We start from the raw sequence: 12,853 nt of genomic DNA on the forward strand, positions 1-12,853 counted from the left end.
TGGAGAGCCGAGGCTGAGCAGCACCCTTTGTCCTTCCTACATGAAAGGTTTCATTTAAAACATGAGTTTTTGGGCAAATGGGGAAAAAAAACACCCTTTGTGCCCTGGATGGTTGCTAGCTGGCTTTTGTTATCGCTCTTTGGCCATTAAGGCTTGCTGCCTGTCCCACTTTGGAAAACATGCAAACTCCACACTGAAGGTAGCCCAGTCCAGAATCGCACCCAGGATCCAAGAGCTGTGAGGCCGCAGCACCATCCAGAATGCCATTATCCTGCCCCTGCTCTATCATCAGTAGATTCTGGACTAGATCAAAATTTTACATTTCTGCTATCATTCTTCCATCACCAACACAAGCTTGTTAATCTTAAAGCCATATATTTTCCTTAGCTTTTATAGAAACTTCAGTTTTAGTCCAGTAAATAGGTCTGTTCCCTATGCTTCTCATCCGCCACCAACCTGTCAGGAGTTAACTTTCATCCCGGAAATTTGCTGTTCAGATTTGTGATGCAGCCCAGGGAAAAATCATTGCATAGCTAACCTGCTGAATTCTAATGAGGGATAGTGAGTGACCAGTGCGTGCCTTCTATTATGTCAAGATAATGTGATGTATGCTCTTATGGCATTTTTTTTTTACCTTAAACAACTCGCAATAGATTGATAGTGGATAAGAATAAAGCTAAAGATAAACCAGAATTTTCCTTATCAAATACCTTTATGGGTTCATTTTTCTGTATGAACAAAAACATCTTCTGTTATAACCACAGAGAGAAATGCGGTGGAAATACTCTGCTCTTGAGCAGCACGGTCTGAAAGCATCCAGTTCACAGCATTCACTCTAATTGAGTCACGACGTCCCTGCTAACGAAGAGAGATGCACAGAGAGTGCAGGGTCAGATCATTAAGTAGAACAAGACCTTGGCTGTCACAGATCGATCTCTCTGAATAAATATAAATTGGCACCAGACTGCCGCAGTAGGGTCCACCTTTCCCTCCAGCGCGTGTCATGAATTCCATATAATGGGGATTTCTCTGCGGAGCTGTGAATGTAAAACAGTAACTCAGGGTGTGCCCACGGCATAATCCATGCAGGCTGAGAGCCCCGTCTGAATCCCATTATCCTCTCTGAAAACGACATTTCTGATCTTGCGCAGAATTTTAACACAATCAATAGCGCACCAGTCACACAAGGTATCAATATTCCATTGTATTAACGCCAGTAGTATATGGGAGTCTCCTCTTCTTGTGCGGTTGTGTTGCCTGGTGTTTCAGTTCAAGATTTTACTTGTCTTTTTTTAATGGAACTCACATCTATCAGAATTCATCATTTTAAGGAGCTGGTGAAAAGCATTTAGAAACTTAGTTAGTTCAGCTAGGAAGCTCCACAGGCGCATGTGAAGCATTGAGGAATGCATTGTGGCACAACTTCAGAATGCAGCTGAATGGGCTTCATGTTGGCTTGGCCTAGATCGGACTAAAAGTCCCCGTCTGCTCAAGCGAGAGCTGGCACCAGATGGAGGAGAATTCTCTGGGCTCCTCTTCTGCCAGAGCTGGCTGTAAACAAGGCTGCTTGGCACACACTGCATTCACCCCTCTGCATCCTCCTGGCAGCACAGGCCTAGGTCTCTGGGCACAGTCACCCTTTATCTCCATCTGGACTGCTCACAGGCTGTGCCAGGGAGAGCACAATCAGGTGACCAGCCGGCAATGAGGTCACATGTTTTTAATAATTAAGAATAATAATTGCTTACACTTATATAGCGCTTTTCTGGGCACTCCACTCAAAGTGTTTTACAGGTAATGGGGACTCCCCTCCACCACCACCAATGTGCAGCATCCACCTGGATGATGCGACGGCAGCCATAGTGCGCCAGAACGCTCACCACACATCAGCAATCAGTGGGGAGGAGAGCAGAGTAATTAAGCCAATTCATAGAGGGGGATTATTAGGAGGCCATGATTGGTAAGGGCCAATTGGAAATTTGGCCAGGACACCGGCGTTACACCCCTACGTTTTGCGTCATACTGTATGTCAAATCGGAGTTGCCTCTGGATGAAGCCCACCATCACCACTGTCTGTGCACGTTATTGTTCAGAGTGAGAGTTAGTGCCACCCAAAAGTGCAGCAAAAAACACAATCTAATAGCAAGGCACCTTTCTGTGTCATTGTGTTTTGTTAGTCTTTCTAGTTTGTTTGTTTTTTGGAGTTTCTGAGTTAGAGGGTCAGCTTTCAGAGCGCACTCCTTCCAAGACTGTGCCAAAAAAATGAATTTTAAAATAAGCATTGCTCGGTTACGATAAAGAATAATTAAATCAATCCATAGAAAATATCTAGGGTTTGATTGCTGATCAGAACCGCCAGGGAATCCGATGTGCTCTGTGTTTGTTCTGCACCTCAGGCGAGTGAGCTAATGACTTTTACTGGTTTGTTTGTTTCTTGTTCTGAAATCAGTATTGCTGTCAGTATTGATTCGGATTGAAGATAAATGGCTGATTGTGTTGTTTTTGATGATCTAGGGTAGGAGCTTGTCTCTGGGGGGGAGACTGTACATAGAGGAGATAGGTGATGGGGGGGTAGCCCTCCATCCCTCTCTCAGGGACTCTACAGCAGCCCGCAGTCTACCACACATCAGGGAACAGAGCCCCCCGTATGCCACTCAATCAATAATAGCAGCCTAGCTATCAGTATGGATTTCCCAGTTACTGTGCAACATGCTGACAGAGGCTCTATTTCACTGTTAATGCAAGATGAATGTGCTGTGTAGCTGTTAAGTTTTCTTTTTATAGTACGACTTCAGTCAAACACAACTAAAAATCTCTGGAAGAAAAGGGATTTACAGTACTCTGCCCTTCCACTGCTATGATACCTGTGTTGTTATGCTCTTCAGAACCAAACTATTTTTTTTATTCAGTTTGAATAGAACCGCACTGTACTTTGTTCAGAAGCCCCTGGCCAGCTGGATCGTTGCAGTAGGAGCTACTCAGCTATAGTGAAAGCTTTTCCTTTCAATTTTGTTTGCAACAGTGCTGGTACATGCATACAGCAGAGTTACCGCCCTGTAGCTGGATCTTCTCACATCACAGAGGCTGCGCAAGGCTGGGTCTGAACAGTGCTGGGGTGGGAAATTATCAACTAGTGTGCTGCTGTAAGTGGTGCTGGTGGACCAACCAGCAGGGGGGCGCTTTTCACAAAACCATTGCCCTGGAATGATCATGGGTGTCACTGCGATAGCAGGTGTCTCCTTCAAAGGAGACTTTAAGCCCGGTTATTGGCTGTGAACAAATGTCATGTAAAAATACACCTGTGGAAGCCTGATAGCATTGTATAGTCATGTTTTATCATGACGGTGTCCAGCTGAATTTCCTCTGGAGTCTGTCTGTACCCACTGACTTTACGGCCTCTGTTGAATTCGGAGCTGCTTTGCCATTTATACTGCAATGCTGTGCCCATCTGTTAGGCTGCATTTTTCTACGTACATATGCAGAGTAAAAAACCACAAGACGAAGGGGTGACTAGAGCATCAGGGTTTGTACACTCTGCACTGTAAAGGAACGTTAATCAAGTGAGTGCTGTTTCGGAGCCAAGCTAGATCTGTCCTTGTTTTTGCCAGTCACAGGAAAAGCCTCAAGGGTTTCGCGTTTTACTTAATTAAAGGCTGAAGTTCTCCCCTCCATAGCTGGTAGCAAAGAAGCCACCTCCCTCCTGATATTAGACCACTCTGTCCTGAACGCTTCAAAGCACCCCAGAAAATGCTGCAAAATAAAAAATAAATTATAGATATTAACGCCTCCTTTGTGTTTCAAAAATTGTGTGTTTCAAGACTGTTTCAGCAAATCTTCTGCCCGAGATCGACGTGAAGTATTTTTTGGAGCGTAGGTTAAATGCATCGGGAATCGAGTTTTCCAGAATGACTGAAGGCTCGCCCCGCTGTCAAATTCAATCTGATACATTAGTAGCTGTTAGGGTGCGCAGAGAAAGCAATTACGTGTTCCAACTAGAGAATTTTCTCTCGGTTTGGAAAAGGTCAGGTTCCCCACGTGTATCGCAAAGGTGGCGGTTTGGCTCAGATTTATTTAACTGGAGTGACTTAACGGGCCTTAAATACTTAAATACTTTTCTCTGCAGGTGCAGGAACTGGTGTCAGTGATGTAATTTGTGATAGTCAATGCTATATGTAAAATATTTTGGACTTTTTCACTAGGTATTAATTTGATCTCTGTAGGTTTCAGATACTCTCATACCTGGAAAAAGATGGTGTGTCATTTCTTGACATGGCAAGAATCCGTGGCTGCTGGGATATACATAAGTCTACTTCCGTTCTGTTTAAGTGCAAAAATGGCAGTAAGAAATCATCTTCCAAAGAGCATTTTCTGCAGCTTAGCAAAAATCGAAGGCATCAAATCTGAGATATTATTTTTTCTTGCTCCTGTAAGTTGGATCTCGGGATTTACAGTTTGAGTGACATTGCTTATTTCCACGCTGTCGGGAACGTGAAATGAATCTTTGCTTTCAGTTGAAAATCAGTGATTCTTTACCTGGACCACGTGGCTGTCCTGCTGATTTACATTGCTACTGGTGCGAGGGCTTCCCAGTGTCCCAGTGGACTAAACACTGATGTACAGTACGTCTCTCGTCTCTTTAGGTTTGCATGAGGAAAAATGCTTTTTTATGAGGTTGATTTGCTAATGCATCCTTCCCTAATTCTTTTGAATTGCAAATGGATGGCTTTAATGACTGTGCACTACTTACTGACCCCTTTGTTGGTGAGCATTGCATTAAATCTGGACTTTTATATGTGTAGGTTGCTGGTGCAGTCTGCCAAGCCATGTCCTGCTAATGTAGCATGCATTACCCTTCTGCTTTCAGTGGCAGCAGTCGTGCTCGGTTTGACTTGCTTTCCATTGATAATGCATTAGGCTGGGACCCCAGCCTGCTATGACTGAGCAGCCAGGCTTTATTATTGTTTTAAGCCTCCATCTAGACTGCAGTGCATTTTATTTTGACCTCAGATAAGCATGTGTGCACCTCCTGGAGACCGTCTGCTTACTGCATGCCAGGGAAAGACAAGTGACGCTCAACATACACTGCGTACTATAGGGAGATGCTTTTGCTGTGTTTTAGGCTAGCATTCGACTGGTCTACACCTGTCTTAGAACGGTTTACAGGTTACAGTAGCTGGACGTGCAGAAATGACATTACAGTCGAAACTGAAAGACATGGACAAGAGTCTGATTATGCAAAAGCCAAGGATTATGCATATGGATTCTGAGCTGTGTCACACATTCTTAGGTTGAACTTGTCGTGTTGGTAGGTTGTTTTACACAAACAGCGGTTGGTAGCATTCTGAATCCTCCAGGTTTTGCCTAGTATTGGCATTCTGTTTGATCATCCCCTGTCCAGGAGTATCACACTGGCAGGCACTTTTGGTAATGCTAAATGCGAGTACACCTCCCGTGATCACAATACTGCGATAATAGTAGGAAGGTGGCAAAGCATGGATATTTATCCTTGAAGGAAACTAAGTGCTTGAGATGCATCCGAGCAGTTGCTGGGCTGTGTATAAGGAAGTGCATTATCACAAATGTTTTGTGGGTCCTTGAAAAACCATTTATGTTCATTAAGACTGCAGTGGAAGAAATCATGTTTTTCGGTCCAACTGACAACTAAATATCGAATGAACCAGGCAGTTGGACCTGTGAGTGAGCTTTTCCTCTGATTAAAATCGGTGAAAATTTAGAAATAAAAAACTAGCAGCACATTGAATCATTTACAACAAATGGGTTGGCCTCCATAAATTATCCAGGAAGTCTTATTAAAAATGTCATTTAAAGAGTTATTTAGAATATTTTTCCTGTTCCAAGCTACTGAGCTATGCAGGGTAAGAAGACTAAAGACCGAAAAAATGCCATTAGGCAGCACAGATTTGACACACAGTGATGAAAGAGCGTTTCAGATTTGTACAGGATGTTTGAGTTCTAAAAATGGTTAAGAAGGATCACTTAATTGTGGCTTGAAGCTGGTTTTTATTCTTAATGGTAGACTATTATACAAGAAGGCCTCACAAAACTCAGAAGATTGCTAACTGTTAATCTCTGTCGTGTCTGACTCCCATGGTGCTCCTCTTATGCCTCTTAGGAACCAGTGTGAGGGCACTTGTGCAGGAGGTGAGAGCTGTCTTGGTAATTGCCACAGCTCATTCGAACCCGTGTTTTGGATATCAAGCTTATGAGATCAGCTTCATTTTCTATCTTGATTTCCTTTCCCGTTTTGCGTGTGATCTGAATGATGCCAGAGGACAACTGAAAGTCATGCATCCATTGAGGATGTGCTGCTCCTATTGCTTCTAACACTGGCCTCAACCCACGAGTAAACTTTCAGAGTGGACTGTTGTTCAGGCCAGCTGATGACAGAACCGTTGCCATTAACATGTCTGTCCTGTCTGTTCTGTAACCATATTTAAGGACAAAGTACCAAGCATCTTCCAACACTGTAGTGAGACACCCTTTCATTAACTTTACCTTAACTGATCAAGTGGACAGATCCTTCCAGAAGCTCTGTCAGCTCACTATGGAGTGCATGCAGCACAAGCTGAGATAAAACACAAAAAGGTGTTTTTATAACATTACCCCGCTGACATTTGACAGTTTGCAGGGAAGCCTCAGTGTGTTGTGATCTTGGTCATCATTTTCACTTGTAAAAACCATCTTCTAGGGGTGGACGTGAATCCTTTTACACACACGGACAGCACAGGAGTCGCTCAGTGAAGCAGAACACAAGCTCACTATGAGCAGTGAGAGGGATTCAAATTAAAATGCACCTGCTACACACAACACTGTCATTTTCCTAATAATAACTTTGTGAATTTGTTGTTGTGATAAATTTCTAGGCAAGGTAAACATTAATGCCGTTTTAACTTAACAACCTTTGATTTAAACTCTTCATATAGAGATGCATCAGTGCACCCATCAGTCCCAATTAATCAATATGAACAAGTACATTTCTTTTTCAAGGGCACCTTCTTTAGGTTTATCCTTAAGTCTGCATTTTCAAAAACCTATAAAAATATAATCTCTCAAATTCTGAAGCAAACTTAGGCAGAGATGTCTTTGAAAATATTTTTGTCATCGCCCCCAAAGAAGTGTTATATACGTTGATGAAGAAGCAAGTGATAGAAACTGTTTTGGAGGAGCGTTATTGGAGTACATGGTGACTGTAATGATATTATTGTGAATCTCCAGGTAGCACTCATTGCAAAAGAACAAGAATGTCAGGCCAGTTGCTGAGCTCGTTTTAGCAGCTACAGAGAAGTGTTAGCAGCAACATGTCCTGCAGGCAGAAGAAAAGAAAATGCATTAAGTATTGAATACCGAGTCTCGTTCCGGTGCAGGTAATCAAATCTCCTCCCTGTGTCCAGCAGAAAATTAAATACTTCCATTTGTATGGGAGCAGAAGACTTTTTCCTGTCATCTTCAACTAAGCTTTTTTAAGCTATCTGCCGTTAGGCTTGCACAAGAAATGTCTATTTGCTTTTTCTTTTCTGAAGACATTTCCGCAGTTTTCCATTGCTGTTTGGACTCAAGTTCTGGAGGGTACATTTTCTGGGAGGAGTGGGGCTAACTAGCTGCTTTTTGGCTATTTGGCACACAAATAAAATCAAACTTAACTGAAGCAGCACCCATTCAAGGGCTGTTCCTCAATCCAGGGGAACTCAAAAGTAGCAATGGCTCCCTTGGCATTGCAATTCATACAGAGTGGTATCCATTTTTACCACTGGAAATTTAATAAATTATGAATCACGAGCTCTGAATCCTCTTAAATGAGACATATGATAACATCATGTCAGTTACAGCTGTCAGGTGTCACCATCATGACTGGGCTTCCCATTAAGCCTAACCATAGTGAAAGGCCAGGCTAGTCCAGCCATGTGCACGCGTGCAGTTTCATCAGAGGTGTAAGTCACTAAAAACTCCTTGCTATTACCCTGAGACTCGCTGGATGTTTTTCTTGTCACCTGCCGTGAAAGTAGAGTTGGGATCCAGACACACAGCACTGCCTTGATTACCTGAGTGGCCCTGAATTCCTCAGAGTGGCGTGAAGAGCTGAACAGCAGGGTGTGACTGAATATACAGCAACTGCTTTATCTTTCAGGGATGATGAAATAATCTAGAGTCATTGCCCAGCCCTGGGTACCAGCTTCAGCTTTTGCTCTTTCTAACATTTTTCTGTTTTTGCTCTTCTCTTCACAGTTCAGATCGGCTGATCGATGACACAATAAGGTAGGAGCCGATTTTATTTTACTGCTAAGGGACATGTGTTTGCTTGTTCTGTCCTGATATTCAATTTCTTTTTGGAGTTTCTGTAAAAGTTCTGTAAAACTCATGCTTTGTGAGCTGAGACCTTGAATTCTCCTTTAGAGCACTACAGAATACTGCTGTTGTCCCAGTCTAGTCAGTAAAGAAATTATGCATGAGCAGATATGCCCTGGTCAGGTAATCAAATCTCCTCCATCAGTCTTAACTTCATCATTATATGTTAATTACATAGTAGTTACACATTGTCACAGCAGCAGCAAATATCCAGTGATGCCTAAACTGTTTTCCTTTGAGACTTTCACAGATATCACAGGTGTGTCTCATAACAAAAAGAGCACTTCTCAGGTTTGCTGAGAGCAGGGACATACGAGAATCACCAATCCGGGGGTGTTTTTGTGCGGAGGAAGAGAACTGGGATGGTCATGAAAAAATCTTCACCATATCTTCAGGTTCCGTAAGAAAAGCTGCTGCTTTTCATAACATGGGGCTGTGCAAAATCAGCCAGTGTTCTGAATTAAAACTCACCGTTAACGTTATCCTCTGACCCCTGGGGACTCTCATGTAAGTAGGATGCCTGAGTTGCTGCATTTCATCAAATTAGTCATTCTAGCGGAAAAGACCTGAAAGCAAACATTGTCAAGAGAAGGCAGAAAACCCCAGTGAACGCACCGACACGGATTCTAATTAACCTGTTTCAGTGGGGAAGGAAAAGATAAATCACTTGAGAGCCAAGCCAAGCCAATTCCTCGGTGATTCAATTGTACCAATGCATTTAGCTGGAAACTGATCTGGTCTTAAACTAAGGCCTGCAGACGCCTCCTGTGCAATCCATACCTTCCACAACATCTCCAGGAAAGTGGACAGGCATCACACTGCGAAGCTCTTAGTTCACGTGGTAAAGTCTGTGCTTGCACTTTAAAATTACGTTTAGCACTGATTGCTAACCATAAAAACAATTCACTAGTCTAAATAAACAAGCTCTGTAAAAAGGTTTCAACACCAACACAATCAGGACGAAGTAACCAAGAGTCTTAAAGTTCTTTTCACAAGGCTTTTGTTCTTGTGACCGAAGATGACCTATTGTGAGTTCTTTGTTCTATTATGAGTGAACAGTAAGAAGTGTTCACTTATAATCATAAATAATGAAGCACAACATCCTGCAGGATCATTTAACACTGATGCAACAAAAACGCAAGACTGCGGTGTCATTTAGACAGTATTTTGGTCACAAATGCACTCTTTGTTACTGGATCGGTGTGGCTGTATAATCACGAATAAGTGCATGGAAGATACTGTACACTTCAGTATACTACAGTATGGAGCAGGGCTGAGGGCTGTGCTTCTAGTGCAGCCTGCTGTTAATACAGTCTTTTAAGCTCTGTGAGGGATTTCCCGAAGGCAATATCTGTGGACCCATCAGCCCCGTGAGGGAGACCGAAGGAGACAGGCGTCTTCGTGAATTCCTGCAGCGATTCGAGTCATGCATGTTGATGTTCATCCCACGCTGCTTATGTAACGCCAGCAGTGGATCGGCGGGGTGGGGTAGCGGCTGGACCCAGGCGCCTCACCTTCCTGAGAAAAACCCCCCCCAGGGGGCATGGCAATGTGGGGAGCTCCTGTCGGGGCCCCACGCCCTTCTCCAGCTTGGGGCCTTGTTAGTTTCCTTAAAGGAAGCCTGCTGGGTCTGGGACACTAGAACTTCCCCTCAGATACAGAAGGAAAGGGGGAGAATGCAACTTCGTTTCTCATTCAGATTTCTGCAGATGTGCACTCCGCCTTCTTTGAAAACAAAATCATTTTAAGTTGGATTTCCTTTTAATGAAGGTTCTCGCAATCCAAGCCTGCAAGAATTCTGTGCCGCCCATGTCTTTATATCACGTGGATACCTGTCCCAAAGCAGCAAGACACCTCTCCTGAGGCCCGTTCCCTTGAGCTCGGCTCTCACACCTGCGTTAACACTCAATTAGCTCATGATACAAAAGCCACCAGTTGCCCTATGAAGAATACGTGGCACTGTTTCAGCACGTACCGTAGCTGTTAAAGATCAAACGAATGAAGTGAAGGTTGGGATTGGAAAATCTCTTCTTGGAGTAAAGACGACATGGAAAATTTGGTAATCCCATAATCCCGGCCAGTGTTTTACAGCGGTATCCTGTCTCGACTCATGATCAAGCACTGCGTTGTTCCGTTTGACTTATTTGTACTTGACTCCCTGCCTCTGTCATTTTGTCTTGGGGGGTGAGGGGGACATTGTTGCCCAGAGCACGATAGACGGTAGATCTCTAGGGTTTATCTGACGGCTTTGATTCTGTACTCAACAGCTGGTTAGCCAGAAGGCTTTTCTCTCTCTCATTCTTTTACACTGACGAATGTGATTTCATGAAGACCTCCTAGGGAACAAGTTGTACCATCAGCATTTTACAGCTTGGAAAAAAACCCAGCATGCTTTCACTGGAGACCAACACAGCAGGAAGAATGGGTTTCAGGTCTGGGAGGCTTCATCTGAATTCCAGTTCTACAGTACCAAGGGCTCTGCCTGCAAATAAGAGTGAGATACACCTGCAAGTGGCAGAGTGCTGTGCACTGCTTGTCCGACGGTCGTTTCTGTGGCTTTCAGCTGGTTTATAAGGAAAACAGGGACATTTCTTAGTTGCTTTGTGATATGAAGAATCAGGACTTTTTAATGATTTAGTTTGCTATCAAATTGGAGAAAAGGGGGATAGGCAGGTTAAAATGGAGCTTTTGTCCGGAAGAGTACAGATCATTTGGGAACATTGTTGGCGTTGGCTGCAGTGAGCCACCAGCTCAGGATTCTGTAGCTGTAACAGAAACCGACGTCTTCTGCTTACTGTGTGGCCTCATGCTCTTGCATTAGGGACTTCATGATTTGTTCTCATCTCATCAATTAGTCTTTTATAGTAAAAACTTTAAAGACAGAACAAAAATGGGGCAATATATGAGAGAAATGAAGCAGCATGAAATACAAAGAGTTGTTTCAGCTTGTCTGTGGCTTGGCTAACAGAGTCTGCAGACATCGTGTTCGCCTTGGGACCAGGGGTGCAGGTTCGATTCCTCCTAGAAAAGTGTTGAACACTGATGGGCCACTTAGGCAAATTCTTATTCCTGACAGTAATGTCGCTGTGTCTGTTTGAACCAGGGTGGCTACCAGAAGTCCCCGCTTTACAGTTCCCTTGTTTTCTTTGTATCCTAAAACTGAGATCATGGCAAAACTGGTCCCGAAATATCCTTTGTAGTGTCTCTGAAATACAAAAGACATTTTTTTCTTGGAGAAGCTGTCCTGAATAGCAGTACAGCTATAGCATCCCAAGACCAAAAAAAAAAGGCTGTTTTTGTGTGAATTAATGCCACTTCACAATAATTGCATACATGCCGCTGGTGACTATAAAACAGGATGCAGTCAAAGAGAATAAAAAGGACTTGCATTTGATATAGGGCCTTCTAACAAGATCTGCATTACAGATTGCCACATTCACAATCAAAATGGATTAAGCTGGTTTGAAGTGCATGAAAGTAATTATAAGGAATCTTCTCATATTCCTTTTATTTGCCACGTCTGCTGTCTACAGTGTCTGTGAGAATGGATTTCTAATGGAGTTTCATTTTTCAATAGGCACTAAATCATCCTGTTGCAGACGGTATATTGGGATTAATGCGTTTTGGGGTTTAAAGAACCCCCATTTTTTTTCCTCTCCCTTTTTTTTCCCAGAATTAAAAGTAACGTAAAAAGCAATGAAACGTCCAAATGACTTCCAAGTCTGGCTGCTCAAAAGCTCTCGCCTTTTTTGGGCATCCCGTGCCCTTGTTCATAGCTGAAGCTGGGCGTTGTACTTTGACTGTGACCGTGATCCTCGGATTGCAGCTTTGCACTCAAGTTTCACTTCCTGCTTCCCCGTGTCGCTGTGCGAATTTATTCAAAAGGGGGTTTGAATGCCAAAAGACCGCAAAGACTAACTTCATTACTCTTGCTTCGAATGAGATGTCGAACCAAGATCCTGACTCTCCGTGGTCATTAAAAAGCCCTGGTCATTTCTGGTAAGAGTGTGGGTGTAACCCCGGTGACCTGGCCGAATTTCCATCTGGCCTTTACCAGTCATGGCCTCCTAATAACCCCCATCTATAAATGAGCTTCATCACTCTGCTCTCCTCCCCACTGAGAGCTGGTGTGTGACACACTGGTGGTGGTGGAGGGGATCCCCATTACCTGTAAAGCGCTTTGAGTGGAGTGTCCAGAAAAGCGCTATGTAAGTGTAAGGATATTATTTTTATTATTATACACTTAAGAGTACAATCTATGGATATGGCTGAGGTTACTGTTTTAAAAAAAGAAAACTCTCCATTTGGAAAAAGCAGCTGGAACTCTCTATCCTGTCTGTTTTTGGTAGTTTTCTGTCCTCGCTGGTTTTGCCTTTGCCTCGCGCACTCAGGGCATTTTCCCCCCAGCAGTACGTGAGAGTGGGTTTCTGTCCGTCGTGATCACAGCTCCTCCCGGGATCCCTCTTGGAGCACTGGTCGGGAACGGCCT

General features: G+C 43.5%; 1 protein-coding gene across 1 annotated transcript in view; it reads left to right on the forward strand.

The window, feature by feature from the left end:
- gosr1 (golgi SNAP receptor complex member 1) overlaps positions 1–12,853 on the forward strand; it is a 40,908-nt gene that overhangs the window by 21,918 nt on the left and 6,137 nt on the right. Inside the window, exon 7 of the mRNA XM_088615949.1 lies at positions 8,245–8,274. Within this exon, the coding sequence (XP_088472075.1) occupies positions 8,245–8,274 (30 nt within the window). The remainder of the gene's footprint in view (positions 1–8,244; positions 8,275–12,853) is intronic.

The sequence above is a fragment of the Lepisosteus platostomus genome, chromosome 22, assembly GCF_059453375.1.
Source record: "Lepisosteus platostomus isolate fLepPlt1 chromosome 22, fLepPlt1.hap1, whole genome shotgun sequence".
In the NCBI taxonomy this organism is placed as follows: Eukaryota; Metazoa; Chordata; class Actinopteri; order Semionotiformes; family Lepisosteidae; genus Lepisosteus; species Lepisosteus platostomus.